This window comes from Candoia aspera, chromosome 3 (assembly GCF_035149785.1).
Source record: "Candoia aspera isolate rCanAsp1 chromosome 3, rCanAsp1.hap2, whole genome shotgun sequence".
NCBI classification, from domain to species: Eukaryota; Metazoa; Chordata; class Lepidosauria; order Squamata; family Boidae; genus Candoia; species Candoia aspera.
Window position 1 is genome coordinate 28,855,888 of NC_086155.1, and position 21,224 is coordinate 28,877,111.

General features: G+C 38.3%; 1 protein-coding gene across 2 annotated transcripts; it reads left to right on the forward strand.

Annotated features, from left to right (window-relative positions):
* The first annotated feature begins 5,359 nt into the window (after nucleotides 1-5,359).
* On the forward strand, nucleotides 5,360-19,801 carry AAR2 (AAR2 splicing factor). 2 transcript variants are annotated; one of them, XM_063297188.1, is made up of 4 exons: nucleotides 5,360-5,593; nucleotides 7,218-8,018; nucleotides 10,898-11,127; nucleotides 18,786-19,801. In XM_063297188.1, exons 2-4 carry the CDS (start codon nucleotides 7,262-7,264, stop codon nucleotides 18,951-18,953), a joined length of 1,155 nt encoding a protein of 384 aa, XP_063153258.1. In that variant the 5' UTR covers nucleotides 5,360-5,593; nucleotides 7,218-7,261; the 3' UTR covers nucleotides 18,954-19,801. The 2 variants fall into 2 exon arrangements, with proteins under 2 accessions (XP_063153258.1, XP_063153259.1); XM_063297189.1 differs by lacking the exon at nucleotides 5,360-5,593 and adding an exon at nucleotides 5,608-5,842.
* The last annotated feature ends 1,423 nt before the right edge of the window (nucleotides 19,802-21,224 follow it).

The following is a 21,224-nucleotide window of genomic DNA, read 5'->3' on the forward strand; positions in this document are numbered from 1 at the left end:
GCTAGAAAGAATCCCAGGCACGACATCATCTCAGTCACTAAAATGGATTCTGTTCATCGACAGTCAAGGCTTTGAAAATCTGAGGAACTCTTTTGGCACAACAGCCAAGTCAAAGATCTACTTATACCCTTTCCCTAAAAGGAAACTGACCACTCTAACAGCGTTGTCCTATAGCAACCCATAAATATAGTAAGGAAAGATAAGTAACATTTCATTCCCTTATCGCCACAGTGTAGGTTGAAGCTTGAGTTCACACCTGTGCTTGGTCAAATTCACTTTTTATATTTTTTTAAACAAAGGGGGAATGCCAGGCATCTCTTTTGCTGCTTGATAAACCAAAGAACCAACCAGGATTGGCTGATCAGGAGAGACAGCCTGGACACAAGCACATTGATCACCTTCTGTTGACTGGAGGTAACCAGGAACTCAACAAAACTGCTCCAAAGGCCTTAGGTTATTTGGGACAAGCTCATTATTGCCATGGAAGCCATGAACTCCCAAGCTCTGCTCAAACCAGTCCCAAGAGCCTGGAAATTGAAATCACCCAGAACCAAAAGATGAGGGAACTCCAACAGCAGTTCCTAGACCAAACAGTTCAGGAAGGGAACCTCCTGGGCAGCAGGATAGCCAGTACAGTAGAATTTCCAGCTTGTCCCTACTGGTCAACTTAACATATTGCCATTCACATCCCATTATCTCTGGAGCAGAGTTCCACAGAATAGATGGGTGACTTTAAAGATTAATACCACCCTTCCTCCCTGACCAGGGTATCAAGACTCCTGAAAGACTTGAGAGCCAGGAGGGCAGATCTCAGAGAGAGTGACATCCTCACCATCACCCAACCAGGTCTCAATAATATGCACCAAGTTCCTGTGCTCATCTACCATCAAATCATGGATTGATGAGATATTATTGCATACAGACTTGACAATTATTATCAACAAATTGATTCCACCATCAGGATCAAGAATGAGGACACCAACGGGAAGTGGAAATAACAACAGCTTGTTGGTTTCCCCTTCCCTGAAATAGCCTCCTGCTGTATCTCCCTCAACCCCTCACAACTGGACCATAACTATCTTCCTACCAGTGCAGTCAAAGCTCCCACACACAGATTCAATCATACTGGCTACTTCCACAACAATGTAACCATCCCAGAATTAGAGAAACAGCAATGCTATTCACTCTGGCTTCAACATCAACAATAAATCACCACTCAAACCCTTCCAATTCCTACCCACAGACAAAAATAAGAGTTTTACTGGCAACGGCACACCTACTAATGCACCCAAATCATAGACACGCATGTACACACATACCCATTCTCTCCCTATAAATGGAGGCAAATGTCATGCTATCTTCCCTCCTATACAAGTAAGCTACCCCAATTCTAACATACTACCAGTCCTACTAGGAGCATTACAGCCCAGGAACCAGTCATTGGATGAAGTTCCCAGTGAGTTTTCACATTGCCAGGTAGCCATGACCTGGCATCACTCCAGGCCTTCAAAAGCCAGATCCCCAGAGTTGTCAGTGGCCCGTGTCAAAGTGCCCCACCTTGACATTGTGGTCCTATCTCCCAACAGCAATACCAAGGAAGCTCATAATCAGCTTTACTTCCCCATTCAGTTATAAATATCACCAAGAAACCAGGAGATCTTACCCAAGGACTCAGACCTCTAGATGCCCTGTTTTGTTCTGCTATTCTGTTCCTGTCCCTCCTAGCCATGTTGTTACCAATGGTGGTTGCCATGTTGTTCAGGAGACCAATTTTATTTATTTTTCTTTTTCAATTTATATGGCTGCCCATCTCACCAAGGTGACTTTGGGTGGCTAACAGGTAAAAACATAAACAACAGCAAAATAAAATACATAACTGGGAGGTGAGGTAAAAATCAATCAAACAGCAATTAAAATAACCATCTCATGGGCTGTAACTGACAATCCAACCTGCATTCTCAGAAAAACAACCATGTCTTCTGAGCCTTGCAAAAGGGCCAACCTAATCTCCAGGACATTGAAGTTCCAAAGCGCAGGCGCCATGATAGAAAAGACTTGCTTTCTGGGTCCTGCCAGATGACATTCCTTGATTGATGGGATCCATAACATGCCTCTTCTGCTGGATCTGCTGGAATGGGTAGAAACAATTGGGGAGAAGCATTCCCACAAATAACCTAGCCCCATGCCATGAAGGACTTCCAATGGTCATGGATACTGCTCAGCCAACTGCTGTCTCACCACATGGACAGGGAATCAGGCTCTGTTGACCCTGGATCAAACTCCTTCTCCATCTCTCTAAGCCATGGTAAATCAACTCCCAATAGTCCATCTTCTTGTCTCTCTGTTTCCAAATCTCCAGCTTGGATACCAATCTTCCAAACATTGTCTTGTCTCCTCTACTCTAACATCCCATTCCAACAACTTCAAAAACTACTGTCAAAAAGCCCAAACAATTCTCAATTTGAAACTTAATTCCTCTACCTGTTCATATTTCACAACACCTTCCTTCCAGTACTAAACCTTACTGATAATAGCTACCACTCTGCACAATCTTTTTAAAAAAACAACAACCACAAACCACATAATGATTGTGTGTGAACTCAGACTTGGTGACTGTTGGAAATTACAGATGTTATACAGAAGATGTAAACCTAACTATACACTATCTGGATGATAGCACAGGCCTCCAGTATTTTAAGTCACTACAGTCATTCTACCCTGTCTATAGGTTTGTACTGTTCCAATAAACCCATGGCCTTTCAACTCCTACTTCCAAGTTCCCCTCTTCTTCATATCTAGCCTTTGCCTTCCATTGATCATGCTCAGTTCTGCTGCCATCACTCCCCTTTGCCTGTCCTGTTGAGAGTGCTGATATGGATATGTCATCCCAATCCTGCCATCAGGAATATTGTATGATTGCAACACTCTTATATAAGGATGGAAAAGAGGTACTGGAGGACTTCAAAAAAGATTTTTTTCCCCAAGTCAGCATCTAAAACACTTAGGGCACTTACAACCACACATAAAATGAAGGAAACAAGAAGGATGGCTATCCATGGAGGCCAATCCCAATCTCCCTCTACTTTTGCTCTTCAGTGACTAAGAGTGAGGGCGTGACTCTCTATACCAGATTGGTATATGTACCATATTTTTGGAATGTGCTCTGTTGGTTTTTTCCCCCCTTTGTTTAAAAATCCTGTTTCAAAATAATAAAGCTGGGATAAAATATGTGACGCAAATATGGAATAAAAAGATAATGGCTCAAGAAAATAAATCTAAGCCACTGGAACTAATTCAAATACATATTATCACTTTTACATTACTGAGCAATACTACATTAAATCACATTCTTAATAAGCAAATTTAAAACAGGGCAAGTTAATCTGCTTGGCAGGATTTTGCATATCTTGCCTGTTAGTAGCTAAGAAGATAAAAAGTTTAATATGCTAACCTTAGGCCTGATAATTGAACATACAGAAAAGTTGTTTGTGTGTGGCTTTGAGAGCCAGTGTGGCATGATAGCTCAGGTGCTGGATTATTTTTTATTTATTCAAATTTGTCATAGCTGCCCAACTCCAATGGACTGGCTGATGGACTGGTTTAACTAGAGCTACCAGTCCAAGGTTGCAAAACTCTAAATGACAATAGATGACAATAGATAGCAACCAAAAGCACCTCTGCTGCCATTTAGAGGCCATCCAGCTTTTTCAAACAAAGTGGTTCAACTCCATCTTCAGCCATGGAAATTCACTGGGAGACTTTGGCCCAGCTGTTTTCTCTCAGCCCAGCCCAACTCAGAGGACTGCTGTTGGGATAAAATGGAGATATTAATGTAAAATGGTTTGAACAGCTGGGAAGGGAAGGAGGAATATAAATCTGACAAATTATGGTTCCCTCAGGAGAGAGTGTTTATGCACACACTAAATCACATAAAAGCCAGACACTCTTTTCTTCTTTTTTCTTTTCTTTTTGTGCCTTCAAGTCATTGTTGACTCCTGGCGACTGCCTGAACTAGTCCCTGCAGTTTTCTTGGCAAGACTTTTCAGAAGTGGTTTGCCATTGCTTGCTTCCTAGGGCTGAGAGAATGATTGGCCCAAGGTCACCCAAATAGCTTTGTGCCCAAGGCAGGACTAAACTCATGGTCCTCTGGTTTTTAGCCTGAGGCCTTAACCACTCACAAACATTTTAGCCTAGTATATTAGCTTATGGCTCAGTGTGATTAGCAAATTCAAAAAATTCAGTTAATTAAATAAATCTTGGTGGGCAATGGCCTCTGTCACCCTCTGCTGATCAAAAGGGAATCAGGCTCAGATCCCTGAATCCGGAGCAATATCTAGAATAGCTTTATATTTAAAAAGTAAATCTGATGTAGAATGCAGTTCCACTTGGAAACCATTTTTAGACTTCAATTTTATACAAGGAATTGTGCCACATCCAAAATTCAGGTTTCAGTTTATATTTTAACTTGACCTACAATCTACATATAATTTACAGTATTGCCTTACTTTATCACCTTCTCATTCACTTCTTTTTCTTAATGACTTCAATTGTCTTAACCAAGTACCTTTCAGATGTAATGGAAATACGTTCTGATTATAAACTGGGTATGAAATGTCTTATAATATTAAAAACTTTTTAATGTAGAATAATGGTCTTACAATATTTTAGATTTGTTGGCTATCTGCCTGTATTTTACTGTTTATATTTAGTTTTTAATCTATATTATCTATTTTTATATTATTTTAAACTTGTATTTGTAAAAAAAAAAAAGGGAGAATTGTGTGATGGCATCTGCCTGTATTATTGGATATATGCTAAAACTACAGTATTTGAGAAAATTAATATTATATGGGTCAAGGAAACTGAGAGCTGTAAAATAAATATGCAAGCACTTTGGTGCTTACAAGCATTGTATTGTCTGAGTATCTTCACTTTTTGCAGTAGGTTAAAAATAGCCAAGAAGCTGGATCTTTGACACGATGACATCCTTTCTCTGCTGGCGCCTACGATCGTCTGTCAGTCTGTCTATCGTTTGGAGACTTCTCTGCCAGTGTGTAAATGTATTTCCTGCAAAATTGTGTATCAGCCCTAACTTGAACGAAGGAGTGTTAAAAACGGCAAGCCCACCAATTCTAACAGCCCCTCCATCTAACACTTGTTCCACTAGCAGTGACTACTAGTACTACTACTATTACAACTATCAAAATGTACTACACCCAGGAAAAAAAAAGTCCCCAAATATTATCAGCGATACGAGGAGCGGAACACTTTAAAGTGAAGCCACTGGGGCGGCACGGGCAGTTTTTTTAAACCAACCGGAAGTTCCCCAATTGTCAGTTTCCTCATCCGCTTCCTGACGGAAGTTGCCTCTAAATCCTAAATTGTGGAGGCGCATGTGTTGCCGGGGCCAGTCGGTTGGGAAAGGGGTTAGGTCAGCAGGCACGGTGCCGACATGATCGTAGATGGGAGCTGGGCCTTTTCTGGTAGCTCCTACTTAGCTTCTTCCGGTTTTTGAGCCTGCCCGCCTCTTGCGCTCACCGGGCGGAGCTCTTTATCGCTTTCTTGTCTCTTTCCGTGGGATCGCCCTTCTCAGGTGGGGCTTCTCTCTCTTCATATGGCGTTTGTGTGAAAACCATAAAAAGCAACAGATGCCTTTCTCTTGGCGTGGAGGCTCGGAGACCCAGCGAGTATCTGCTTAGGGTGCAGTTCTTAATGGCACAGAACTCTTTTCAGAAGGCGTCACGCAGGTTGTCCTAACAAGAACTCTTTCTCCACAGCTGGTTGGCTTTCCCCAGAGGCTCGCTTGAGTTTCAAGGCAAAAAGTGGTTGTTCGTGAAATCACGTGAGACTGAAATAAATTTCTACTGTTTATTTCGGAGTTCAGTGAGGTCGTGTTCTGTGATTTCTGAGCAAGCACGTCATGAGCCTGCTTCATATGGACACCGACTTAGGATCCATGCCTAGCTCTTGTCTACATCTGAGGTTTTTTAACTAGTGCACAATGTACATTTTGCCCCAAATTATGGGCTTTCATGTGTTGATTTTTGGTTGTGTGATTTCTGTGGAAAAAAAAAACGATGCTTCTGTTGATAAGTCCTTAAAGTTGTTATGTATCTTGGTAATACAGGAAGGAGAATATGACTCTTGAGAAACTTTTTACATTCTTGAACATACCTGATTGCTTTGATTTTAAAATTATTTATTAGATCTGTGCTTTATTGTTTAGAAAGATGTTGCTATAATTTTCAGCCTCCTGGCAGATAAAGACTTGGTAAAATGTTGCCAATACCAAAGATTTAATAAGCCACTTCAATTTATAGGTAGCCTTTAGCACACTATCCCAATTATGACTTTAAAATGAAGTACCTTTTGTTCTTGTCTCATTCAGAACATATTATTTTCATTTTGGTCCCTTACTGCTGTGTGTTCTGTTATTGCCTTTCATTTTATTTAGCAATAATAGAAATTAAAAGAATAATGGTCATTTAAGGAGTACTTTAATCTTACCTTTAATCATTTGTTTGGACTTGTCTGGAAGAACATTCTCTGTTTTAAGTTTTCAGACACTGCTCTTTCTGCCATCACAAAAATATCCAGGATTTTATAATGGCAAGTTTTCTAAAATTCTGGACCTTATGTCTGCAATTTATGGCTCGCCTTGATTTGGAAGCCCAGAGTTGTGAGTGACTGTCCCATCTAATTTGTTGTTTGGGTAACCAAGCAGAAGTGAAGAAAGCACCTCCCCCACATCACCCTTTTCCAATATGACTGTTGCTTGGCTGTTACCCTTGGGACAAGTAGATGAGCGGAAGCCTATGGAGCTTTCTCTTGTCTTGTTTCAGAGCATAGATTGGAGGTTTGGTGGTTTGGCCATGCAGTGCCAAGCTGTTCTTACTGCCTTGGCAATGTATTAACCAAACTGTTTCCATCTTTGGAGTGGGGGAGGGCAGTTAGTATTGTCATACAATCATAAGAGAATGTTTGCTTCAAGTATGGGAAAAATTTATACTTGGCTGATCGTATTCACCAGGTGGCAGTAGTGATTTGTTTGCTATTTCAGGCATGTTAAGCAAAAATGTAGAAGCCACTTTGACAAATTGTGAGGAAAGCATTGCAACCTCATAGGTATAAAAGCTGTGTTCTTGGTACTGTAACACTGGCTCACATATATCATAGTGGCAAAAAGGATTCAGATGTGATTTGTTTGCTTCTGCTAGGCATCCGAATAAGAAGCTGTGGTATAACCAAGGGGGCAGCTGAGATGGCAGAAATGCAGATGGACCAAGCTTTGGCCAAGCGACTTTTTTTTGAAGGTGCCACAGTTATAATTTTGAAAATGCCAGAAGGAACTGAGTTTGGCATTGACTACAACAGTTGGCAAGTTGGCCCCAAGTTCTGTGGAGTCAAGATGATACCACCAGGCATTCATTTTTTTCATTACAGCTCTGTTGATAAAAACAATAGGAAGGAAAGTGGTCCTCGTACTGGTTTCTTCTTAAACTTGCAACAACGTGATTTACAAATACTGCACTGGGACAACCTCAGAGAAGAAGTAGACCTCACCCCAGCTTCTGAAAATGAGTCTGAAGCCATGAGAGCCAATCTCAAGGAGATGGACAAATTTCTGGGTCCCTACCCATATAACACCCTTAAAAAATGGGTCTCTCTCACTAATTTTATTAATGAATTTGTAATGCAAAAGTTGCAGCCTGAAAATGGACAGATATGTGCCTTTTCTGAAGTGCTGCCTGTTCTGCCTGGAAAATATACTAAAGATCGAATTGAACAGAAACTACCCCAGTATGACACAGAATGCAAAAGCTATGCAGAAGGACTGGCCCGGCTTCCTAAAATGCAACTGAAGCCTGGCACTGAGATCAGATTCACAGAAATACCTAAACAAATGTATCCTGAAGGTGCCACACCTGAGGAAGTTACCAGGCACAGCATGGATCTCAGCTATGCTTTAGAAACAGTGATTAATAAACACTATGCTAGCAATTCCCAGGATGTGCTTGGTAAGTAAATATGCCTTCTCAGATGCTATTTTTCATTGGCTAATTTTTTTTCTGAAAGCATAATGTCTGCGTTTTTTGACATCAGTGCATGTATTATACTTTAGATAATCCCAGGAATACCTTGTAACTTTCATAAGCATACTTTACAAATCAGAGTTTTGCAAAGCAAGTGAAACAATGCTGTTAGTGTGAGTAGAAATTTTATTGGCCATTTTTGTATTTTGGGATATGATTACCTTAGCAGTCAGGTGAAATTTTAAATTTTATGGATTTTAAGCCAGTCCATAAGATCAAATAGTTATCATGGTAAATTGCTCCCCAGCTTTGCAGATATGTACCTACTATTAAATAATTATGTTTGAGCAATCAAGAAATGAATTAAAGTAGTCAAAAAAATTCTCATGTGCAGTATTAGTGACCCCTTGTGGAACATTTAAACAACACAACAGTCAGCATTTAATGACAATCCTCTGGCATTCTAAGAATGTTGGTTTGTATAATATCCTGTGAGTGAAACAACAACAAAAGCAAACTTGAATCATTATGGCCCCCTGAAGATTATTTGGTAGAAATAAAATGACACTGTAGCCCTTACTAATTTATACTAAAGTAAAACATTTGTGCAGTAAAATTCATTTAATCTGGTTCTACAATTAATAATATTTTTGCTTATTCCAAGTTTAAGCTGATTCTTCTTTGCTGATTTACCTACATTATATGCTTGCCTCCACAAAATTACTTTTCATGATCAAGTATATTTTGCCCTTTGATGAGAAGGCTACCCAGCTGCACCCATTCTCTGAGCGGTCAAAGTTAAGAAACAGCAGACGTCTCTCCTATTTCTTATCTTCTGTATAAAGCTGCAGAATTGAGAGAAATTCCTGTCCCTCTCTCTAAGCGTTCCCAGAATGCTTGAGAAAAGGGAACAGTAGAGTAAATGATTCATATTTGTGGAATCCCACTTACATGTTTAAAATGCTTTTATGTGCTTCCAACCATTAGGAAGAGATCAAAGAAGAAATCGGAGCTGACCACAGTCAATGGTACAAATTCTAAAAAGCTTTGGTATATAATTACAGTATAAACAGAATTATATTGAAGGGCAGTAACAATTGTACTCTTACAACAGCAGCAATCATTTTGCCCGAGATGGTGCTGCTTTGCTGCCCACCACACCTAACGTGTAGTAGAGCTATAAAATATATAACACACACAACATGATTATAGCAGCACCCCTTATATGATTTCCAGTGCTTCCCTGAAAAGGCAGGACCAAAGAATTGGTTTGCGTTTTGGAATTGGAAGGCAAGCTGGTTGTTTTAAACTTTGTATAAAGCCTGGAGCAGCTTTCAGGCCAGCAGGGGCTATGTATTGCTGCTTTGTATGAGTTATGTGCAAAATGTTCAGTTTACTGGGGAACCTTGGAAAGTTACATTCTCCCTTAGCACCATGGTGGTCTGGTTGCTGGTCTATTCTCAGAATACCCAAATCAGCATGGCCCAACAGAAGAAAGGAATGTTCTCTGGAATGGAGTATTTTGTGCATCTCTTTATAGGCAGCATCATGTACCTCTGCGATTTTCCTCCTAGCTTGGCTAGAAGGCAGCAGTGCAGCATGATGCAAGCAAGAAACTGCTCCACAGTTTGTAACCTACACTGTGTCAAATGTAACCTACCAGTTTTATATTGTGGCCTGCAGAAGTTCTCATTTCTTTCTTGTTATTTGCATTCCTTAGCATATGGACAAAACAGAACTCATGGATCATTACACTTACCTATGGAGTAGTATTCACAGATTTTATGCTATAAAGCAGTGTTTCTCAACCTTGACAGTTTTCAAAAGTGTGGACTCCAACTCCCAGAATTCCTGAACCAGCCCCTGCTGGCTGAGGAATTCTGGGAATTGGAGTCCACGCATCTGAAAGCTGCTAAGCGTGAGAAATGCTGCTATAAAGAAATATGCTGGCCCTCACAACATTGTTCAGATATGCCACAATTACATTTGTCTCTCAATGAATCCATACTATGCCATTCCCTTTTATTATTTATTTTTTTGTTATTTTTAATGCCACTTCATTCTCCAGAGGAATGAACATAGGCTGAGGACAGATCACTTTATGGAATGGTATCTATATGTAGGTAAAACTCTGCACACTTTGGAAGAGTAGATAAACTGAGTGGGAGACAGTAAAAGGAATATGAATCTGAGAGATCCTGTGAGTTGTGTTCATTATTGTTAGATGGGATTATACTCCTGAAAAAAATCATTCATAGCTTGAGATATCCCTATATCCATGTTTGTCCCTGGAAGTATATATTATCCTGTGTCTTTTGATGTACCAGCTCAAGCTTCTAGCTGTACAAAAATAACGTGCTTGTGATAACTAGAGATCAGACAAATACTGTGTGCTTTTTGGAAGGTGCTGTTACTTCAGAACACTTGATTACCAAATGGGTCTCTGTTTTACACTAATATGTGCCTAGACTATGCAATTTTGCTAGTTTCCAATCTAGTTCTAGATCTCAGTCCAGAGTGTTGGTTGATCTATTGGTTTTTGGTGCCTTCAAGTCATTGTTGACTCCTGGCCACTGTCTGGACAAGTCCCTGCAGTTTTCTTGGCAAGATTTTCAGTGTGGTTTGCCATTGTCTTCTTTGTAGGGCTGAGAGAAAGTGACTGGCCCAAGGTCATCCAGCTGGCTTAGTGCTTAAGGCAGTCTCCCAGTTTCCAGCCTGGTGTCTTAACCACTACACCAAACTGGCTCTAAGTGATGGTTGATATCAAATACTTAATAATTTGTTAAATAAATAAAGCGACCATGCAACCAGGATTAAAGCTAAAATTCTGTATTTCTTACATTTTCTTGGTGGGATCTTTCTAGGGGAGCTACAGTTTGCCTTCATCTGCTTCCTGATTGGGAATGTATATGATGCGTTTGAGCACTGGAAAAAACTCCTGAATCTCTTGTGCAGGTCAGAGGATGCCATAGTGAAACATCAAACCTTGTTCAGCAACCTCATTTCTGTCCTGTATCATCAGCTCAGTGAAATCCCAGCTGATTTCTTTGTGGACATAGTCTCCCAAGACAACTTTTTAACAAACACTTTGCAGGTAAGAGAATTTGATGTTGCATAGTTTGGGCAGCAGCAGCATGGATAATTTGCCCAGTAATCATTGGATATGTGCCATATTTATCTGAAAAAAGGGGGGAAGGGAAGTAAGGCAATCCTCCCATTTTAAAAGTGAATTATTAGAAGAAAAATATTTTATTTTAGGTAAATACAGTAAAATACCATTGGACTACATGATAACTCTTATACTACATAAATACTTGGCTTTTACAAAAAATGTTTTAAAGGTTTCTTTAAAGCAAAATCAAATTTAACATAAAATGTACTTCAAGGAAAATAAAATTAAAAATTTAGTTTTGAAATATATTGTTCTTGGGTTATCCCCAATATAGATGGTCCTTCATCCCTTCTTATTTTGTTGTTAGCAGAGTCATTCACTCTCCCCTTATTATTTAAAACATGTGTTTGTCAACATCTGACAGTAAGTGTCTGATTGAAGTTGTGTCTAGTTTTGACCTTAACAGTAGATTCTGTTAAAACAGCAATTCAGTCAGAAGCACTGTGGGGGGTTTCTGAGTCTCACTTAGCATTTTCATCCCTTGCTGAAAAATTAGATATGCTTCAACAACAACAACACGTTTATTATAGCCCTAAGGCCAAATACAATAAAAATATATAATAATAACAACCTTACACACACACACACACACACACACACACATATATATATAACATAGGGAGAAAATGTAGAGGCAGTGAAAGACTTCGTATTTCTAGGTGCAAAGATTACTGCAGATGCTGACTGCAGACAGTAAATTAGAAGACGCTTAATCCTTGGGAGAAGAGCAATGACAAATCTCGATAAAATAGTTAAGAGCAGAGACATCACACTGATAACAAAGGTCCGCATAGTTAAAGCAATGGTGTTCCCCGTAGTAACATATGGCTGCGAGAGCTGGACCATAAGGAGGGCTGAGAGAAGGAAGATAGATGCTTTTGAACTGTGGTGTTGGAGGAAAATTCTGAGAGTGCCTTGGACTGCAAGAAGATCAAACCAGTCCGTCCTCCAGGAAATAAAGCCAGACTGCTCACTTGAGGGAATGATATTAAAGGCAAAACTGAAATACTTTGGCCACATAATGAGAAGACAGGACACCCTGGAGAAGATGCTGATGCTGGGGAGAGTGGAGGGCAAAAGGAAGAGGGGCCGACCAAGAGCAAGTTGGATAGATGATATTCTAGAGGTGACGGACTCGTCCCTGGGGGAGCTGGGGGTGTTGACGACCGACAGGAAGCTCTGGCGTGGGCTGGTCCATGAAGTCACAAAGAGTCGGAAGCAACTAAACAAATAAACAACAACATATATAACAGAAAAACAATTAGTATGATAAACAGAAAAACAATTAGTATGATAAAATCTAAAATTAATGAAGAATAAAAATACTAAAATAAATTGAAATAAAATACTACGTTAAGAAATTCTAAACCTACGTAATGGTGTGGCATATTGCGCAGATGGTAGCACAAAACTGGACAACCTGGGAGGATGTTTTCGGGTCGTTGTCCGAAAGAAGTAACATTAAATAGAAATCACATTCCTTGCCTGGAAATTTCTTCAGTACTAGATATATAAGGATCTGTCTACAGTCTTTATATAGGGAACAGTATAACAACATATGGCTTAGGGTTTCTATTGAGCCATCACCACATGGACATAACCGAAGGTGCATAGGAGTACCCTTGAAATGTCCAAAAAAGACTGCTGAGGGCAGTGTGTCCAGTCTGGCTAAGGTGAAAGCTTTATGAAATTTCAAAATTGTAATCGATGATAAATAAGAAGCTCGAATGAACTCTTCTGGAAGAAAATGACAGATATTTAGGTGTAGCACCTTACTTACATTTGTTTGGAGATCTATATCCCAGATTCGTTGTTTAAAGGTGGTTCTAGCATTATCAAATCCTAATGAACACAGACTTTCCATAGAGAAATCCAGCAATTTAATTTTATCTAAGGCTTTTTTTAGTCACAATGACTTAAAATGATCTCTAAATACTAATGGGGCTAAACCTATAGGAAACAGAATTAACTTTAGCCAAAAGGTAAGAAGAAGGAACCATGCTCTAGCCTCCAATGAAACACCTATTTCTACCTGTAGGATGGCATTTTTGATACTTTTTGGAACCATCAATATGGCTCTAATGAACTTACTCTGATATGCTTCTATATTTATGATTAATCTGTGTTATAGGCCATTCCTCCCCAATTTGGATACTCTCCAGATATCTGGACTTCAATTCACAGAATTTATCAACTAACATGGATATTGTTGAACATTCTGGAATTTGGTCCATACATCTGGAGGGCACTCAGGCTGGGGAAGGCTGCCATAAGACTCTTTAGTAACTACGCTATTACCCTTTACATCGGTATGTGAACTATGAAATAGATATGGATTTAATGTGCATTAGAGCAAAATTAATAGGGCTTTTTTCTGTCCCATATTATCAAAACAATATGAAACACTCTGTGCAAAAAATCATTTTTTGATGATTTTAAATTTTGCTACATTTTACATTGATGCAATTGCTTGTGAAAATGTGAGTTTGCCATAGCCTTGAGCAAGCTGGCAAATTTCTTCTCTGAGGCATTTTCCCTAACACCTGCCTAGCCTTTCCTTGAACATCTTCATAAAGGAATTTATTTATTTATTTATTTATTTATTTTATCAAATTTGTCACCGCCCATCTCCTCCAAATGGAGGGACTATTGCTTTGCTTTTCTGCATGTTGTCCTGACACTCTCTTTTTATTCATATTTGTAGGAATATGAATAAATAAAATAAATAAAAAATTAAAAGGAAGATGAACTAAGTTTCTACATGAGTGTTACCTTTGTCTGTAAAAATTAACTTGGAATAAAGTTTGGTAATAGGCAGTTTTTCAGTAAACCTGAATCTAGATGTATATGCATTCTGCTTTTCCCCGTGAATGCATAAGCTTGGTTAATTTTGCAAACCTCCAACATCTCTCAGTCAGGGAGTCTCTGATCATTTAGGCCTAATTCTTTTCAAGAGTAGACAATAGTAAGAAAAGGAACAGAAAGTCCTCATGTATGCAGAGAACCTAACAGTATTTTGAATCCCAACCACAGACAGCTTTTTGTACATTCTGGACACTGCTACAGCAGTCAACAAACTGAAATTCAATGAAGCTGCATAAATATAGATTTACATTACATCATTGAAGCCAGACAATTTTTTTTACTAGACAGATGAAGAAGGTATTTCTTAGCTCTTTTATGACTGTTAAAAGAAGGAGCTTTTGACAGCAGATGGCAATTAACCAATTTCAAGTAAGCTGTTAGTTGTTTATCTGTTTCATTCACCTATTTCCTTCATTCTGTATCATGGCTACATCCTTTGTCACATGTCTATCTTCCCCCAAAGATTCATACGGACACTGACTTACGCCCCATATTCAGAATAGCTCATTGCCCGTATATCTTTCACTAGTTCTCTTAGTCTTTCATCATAAGCACTCCAACCATGCTTTTTGTTTAATAGCTTTTGTATCAATAGATTTATGCCTAAAAGATTCTTTTCCTAATCAATCACTTCCCATATAGATACACCATTCTCGTTCACCCAGTCACTTTTCTGTACTCTCTCAGCTTGTTCCCATTTGTTCCTGCCAGTTAATAGAATATATTTTTTTCTCTGAATTGCATTTATCATAAACGTTGCACATTTTCCTCCAGACTAATCTCTGGTTTTTCCATTACTACTATTCAGTAGAGCATAACATACCTCAGCAGCTATGGCAGTCTAGATGACACAAATTCATAATTTTAGACATAGGCTGGAGCCCTTTCATTTATAATCCAGCCTACACCTTGAGTTCCCTACATGCACTCATCAGTTCCACTTCACATGGGCAGGCTTCCTTCATTCAGACCTATTACATTTTTTCTTTATTTTATTTCACAGACAATATATCTATTTTTCTTTCTTTTTTTCAATAAAAGTTTATACATTTTGGCAATCACATGTTCATCATTTGTACACAATTCTGTTTCAGAATCAATCTTACGGTGTTCAGTATCATAAACTACTTTAAATCTTTCTGATAAGGGGAAATAACACCATTGGCAACTGTATCCCTCTGCCACCAATTATTCTCTTGATTTTACTTTGTATTCCCCTTGACAAAATTCTAGAATCTCACCATATGTCAGCCATTTGTATTTGCTTATTATTTCTTGTCTCTAAAATGCTTCTCGTGCTGAGAGCCACAAAGGTGTTTTCAGACAACCTGGATTTGTATCTATTCCATATTCTCAATATGGCACACCTAACATAATGATTTTTAAAATCCACATTAACCTTGACTTTATTGTGCCACAAATATCCATGCCACCCAGATCTCAGGTCATGTCCTTCTGACTCCAAAAGCCTTCTATTTCTCAGCAACACCAACTCTTTCATCCAAACCAAACAGCAAGCTGCAAAATACAATTTCAAATCAGGGAAGCCCAGTCCTCCTCTTTCCTTTGCATCTTGTAACACCTTATATTTAATTCATGTTTTTTCCCCTGCTACACAAACTTAGATATATCCTTTTGCCACTGTTTAAAAGGTGCATCAGTTGTCAAACAGTTATTGTCTGAAACAAAAACATGTCATTGTTGGGGAGAATTTCTGTGATAAAAATGAATGTCTTGCCTACAATATATTTTCTTTCTTTCCTTGCATTCATTAATCCATGCTCTTTACCATGTATTTCTTTTACATTCCAAGTTGCAGTTGCCATGGCCAGGGCCCATAGATATTGATCACCACTGGCCACCATGGCTTTAGTCAATGGAGGCTTTTGCATCATACTCTTCAGTATGATAGAGAAGATGCAGACTAGTTTACCAGCCTTAGTCAAACCCATGCCACATACAGCATTCCCTGCTAATGGTAAGTACAATACTGGTCAGTTTGGGCACATTTTAGTAAATATGCCACAAACAAAGCCCAGTTTTTCCCAAGAACGATCACACGATTATGTGCAAACTAGGAGCTCTGTAGAGATTATTTTGCAAGCCAACACATGACATTCATCCCCCAAACCATGCAGTACATGCAGTTTATTGACGAACGGACACAATTTTCAAAGACTTAATCAGATTGATATTGATTAAACTTCATAAGGTTTGGTTTAAACTGATTATTTATTAACTTTAATTGCACAATACAGTAATTATTTCAGATTAGCTTGTGGAAGTAACAATAGAAGTTGTTAAAATGAACATGATTTAAAGTTTTAATTTTAGCACACTTTATTTCTAAAATGTGTAGGCTATGTTTCAAATTAATAATAACTTATTAAATTTATATGTTGCCCAACTCCCAGCAACTTTGGGCAGTTTATATTTGTTAAAACATTTAAAAACAAAGAACAACAAACACAAAAATAGCACAAGGCAAAAGAACAATGTTGGCAAGAAATGAAATGAAATGAAATGAAATGAAATGAAATGAACCCAGAGGGGAACAGAGAGGAAGAAAGGGGCATCAATTGTCCTATCCAAAGGTCTGGGTGAAAAACAAGTTTTCCCAATGCAATATAATCAAAGGTAAAATTTTTGAATAATATTTAAAATACATAATAACATAAACAATAAAACAGCAGTCAGAGAAGTTAAATGTTCGTATGTAGTGTATTCATTGGAAATTAACATATAAATGTACCCAGCTATTTAAAATTCGTTAGGGAGAAATTTATATCTTTTTTATGTTGTTGGCATTCCTTATTTTGAATATTATTGCATGGGTGAAAAAGACCTTAATTTCCCTCATCTTTTGCATTCCAGAAATTCAGTTTTTTGCTCTGATTTTGTTGTTGAGGTCTTTAAGGAAGTTGTTTGAATTGGAGTTGAAACTATGATAATGTAGTTGGAGGGATGTGACTGACTTAATAGTGCAGAAAGAAAATGAGAGGTGGGTGGAAATGGATATCTTTGGGAGAATGATTGCAGAAAATCTCTAAAATATTTAAGGTACTGGGAAGTCCAAGGTCAGGTGATCAGGTGCATTTTTTGAACAAAATAATTCCAACCTATATTATTTTATTTATTTAACTTGTATACCACTAAATCCCAAAGGATTATTAAGATATATATACAGGTAGTCCTTGCTTAACCACCATTTGTTTAGTGATGGTTCAGACTTACGACAGTGCTGAAAAAACTGCCTTGCAACCAGTGCTCACATACAATAAAAGATTTGAGAGAATAAAATGTCTTTTCAGGCAACAATGTAGGCATCAAGCATGGTTCACTGGGGTAGGCATTCCAGAGTCAATAGCTTACTACTAAATTGGCTTACCTGCAGATAGTCATTTTGTGGAGGAGACCTTCTCAAGTTGATCATAGGGTATGGGCTGGAATATATGGGGAGAGGTGTTTCTCCTGATACTGCAATCCCAACTCAGAATACTTCTGAGTTGTATGTCCAATATCTATCTATCTATCTATCTATCTATCTATCTATCTATCTATCTATCTATCTATCTATCTATCTATCAAACTTCTATTACTGCCCATCTCCCCCCAAAAAGGGGGACTCTGGGCAGTTTACAATAAAACCAGAATTAAAATCATAAAATACAAATTACAATAAATACACCAATAACTAATAATAAGATTTATTATTAATAATAACCAGAATAACTTAGCACAGTTTCTTTTTGAAGTCTTATTCAACTTTTGAGTTTTATTGTATCTAGATTATAGACAGTCCTCATTTAGCGACCATTTGCAGTTACGGCAGTAATGAAAAAGTAACTTTATAACTAATCCTTGCGTTTACAACCTTTGCAGGTCTGTAAAGCAAAGAAAAGCTGAAGTAAGATCATAAGAACAGCTGCAGTTTCACTTAGTGACCACTTCACTTAACGACTGAGTTGCAGGTCCTAATTGTGGTCGCTAAACGAGGACCACCTGTACTGAGTACAGTTGCAAAATTTAAGAGATGAGGTAGCTATTTTCAGGGCAGAGAGAGGTATAATCAAGGTAGGATTTGAACTTTTTGCATTTGCTTCTTAACATATTTTGTGTGTTCAGATATCTGTCAAATATCCCCACTGTCTCCATATTTTAACATTCTGAAAAAAGCAAAAGGGTATAGCAGTAATTCAGTTTGCTTAATTCCACAATAGTTCCTAGGATAATACTTTCCTGATACAGGGTAAAGTATCTTAATCTAGATAGGAAGCTGCTTCTGCTCATACGACCTAAACAGTGGCAAAATCAAAAGTTAATTTATCAGAAGTGTTTGAATATCTTAATGATGGGATTCTCTTGTGATCTGTGCATCCATGAAGATTGCTGTTGGATAAATCAGTATCAGTAACTTCTCTAGAGACCATGGTTTCTGCATCAATGGTAAGTAAAAGAAGAGAAAATAAAAAGCTTCCTCCTAATTAAACTGATACAAACTAACAAATTGGGGAAAGTGCCATTTTTGTGAAATCAGCCATGATTTTGGTTTCAGCATTTAGCTCAGATTTGTGGACTCAAGATTTCTAGTAAGTACTCTGTTCCTTGGTTTCTAACGTTTGTGAGTAAAACAAACAAACAAAAAATCCGTAAGTCTGAAGTCTGTTTATCTATTCTAAAATGTTGCATTAATTGATACGTAATGTGTTTTTTAGGTGTTCTTCTCTTACACTTGTAGCCCAACTGTTGATAGAATTCTGAGGAAGAAAGCAGAAAAATTTAAAGCTCATCTAACAAAGAAATTCAAGTGGGACTTTGAGATGGAACCCGAGGACTGTGCCCCCGTCGTTGTAGAGCTACCAGAAGGAACATTTGTGGACTGAACATGAATTCTCCTCTTTCTGTTTTTTTTTAAAATGTTACTATAATTTCCCCAGTTATACATTCAGCTATGGAACATATCATATTTTGCTTCTTCCTTTTGTACAAACAGAACAGTGAGATCAAATAATGTAGCAAGCATTTTTTTTCCTTGTAGAAAAAGTGGACAAGAATGTACCTAGGCTGTCCTGCAAACTTATTCTGACTTTGTTCCTGTGTCATGGATATTGAACAAAATTGGGCTTATTTCACTGCAAACATGCATAACATGTTTTGAACAATACTGAACAAAGAAATCTCAAACACGGCTGTTTGAATTAATCAAAAATAATTGTCTTCATTAATTTTATTTTGTTGTGGAACTTTAGGATGGCAAATACACTGTATTAGAATTCTTCCCATTCCATCAGTTTTATTTCATCTATTAGCTTTTCCTACCTTTTTAGAGCAATAGAAATGAAAAGGGAGCTAATGTGAACTGAAAGAGAAATTCTGTGTTTTAACTTTGATGATATCCTGTCTAAGCTGTTACTAGAAAACTACAATGAATGTCTTCCCTCCTTTTCACTTATGTCCTCTCAGGACAGGCTGCTTTCTGCTGTTACTTCACAGGAATGAAAATGTTATAAAATAGCCTGGAGCAAGCATAGGGCCTGTTATCTTGTCATGTTTTCTCTGGGGTGTAGGATACTGTTAAATTTCTCAAACATTCCCTACTATGTGAAGATTTAGCTTGCTCATTTCTTTTTAGACCATAAGATTCCTTCAAGTGTTGGTATGTGTATGTAACAAAATAACTTGCATTACTGTTCAACACAATAAAACTACCTGTGTTGGTTTTGCCTGTGAATTCTCCCTAATGTCTTTTGTATATGAAATGTCCAAAGGTGTGTGCTTAGTCATTACTGATAGTGCTATGACTGGGGCAACCTTTATCTCTTTCCTATGCAAAAGGCAACTAGCATTTGAGTACTATGGCTTAATCCAAATTTCATTGGACACTTCCAGAAAGCCAGTGGCCTTGCCCTGCTTAACTCCCTGTAGCAGTTTTGCAGCCCTGCTTTGCTCTGTCTTCTCCTTGAGCTAGCCATGTACTTCCTAGTTGGCCCTTAGGAGGGTGTTCTGCCTCAGTCCTCTGTCTTCCCACCTGTTTACAGGTATGTATCTTGGGGTGGAAATTGCCAACAATCGCCATTTTGGAATTTATGTTGTATACTTTGCATTTTATATTTATGTGTATTTATATTTATATTGTATGGTTGTAATGATATTTTAATCTTTAATTGTTTGTAAACCACCCAGAGTCGTCATAATACGAGATGGGCAGTAAAGAAATGTGATAGATAGATGATAGATAGATAGATAGATGATAGATTGTTTTTGTTTATTTGTTCAGTCGCTTCCAACTCTTCATGACTCATGGATCAGCCCATGCCAGAGCTTCCTGTTGGTTGTCGCCACCCCCAGCTCCCCCAAGGTCGAATCTGTCAACTCTAGATGTGTGTGTGTGTGTGTGTATGTATGTGTGTGTGTATGTATATGTGTGTGTGTGTGATTGTATGTATATATGATAGATCAATAGATAAGGTGAAAAGGAAATGAAATGCAGGCAGTACTAAGATTATTATTAATGACATCCTCTCACTGGAGAACCTCTTGAAGTATAAGGAAACAATGAGCTAATTACTACATATACAAACACATTATGCTAAGAACCCTGCCCCAATTTAAGGCAAACATAGAACTAAACCTCTTAGGGAAACTTAGTTGATTGGCTCCATTTCCTTCCTTCCTTTCCCATTATTCAAAAATAGCAAATTCAAGGTGATAAGATAAAATGCCTGAGCAGTGGAAATATTCCTCATGGTTCCCCTCTCACACCAAGTTTTTAAATATAGCTACTTTTAATAATCTGATTTGTCTTTTTGTTGTTTAGATGTTAATGCCAGGATGAGAAATTGCTTAGGGACCAAAGATTATGGAAGGAAATTAAGTATATATATGCCCTTCCTGGCTGGTAAAATCAGCCCGGGAGGTGACTTGTGGTTGGGTCCAGGTGATGGTTAATACATCCTCAAGGAGGCGCCGGTACATCCCCTCAAGAAGCCATCCCTGGACCCTACTAGGCAATTTTCGCCCTGTCTCCCACCTTCCCTTTTTAGGAAAGGTGGTTGAGAAAGTGGTTGCGTTGCAGCTCCAGAGGATTCTGGAGGAAATGGATTATCTGGACCCCCTTCAGTCAGGTTTCAGGCCGGGATATGGGACAGAGGCTG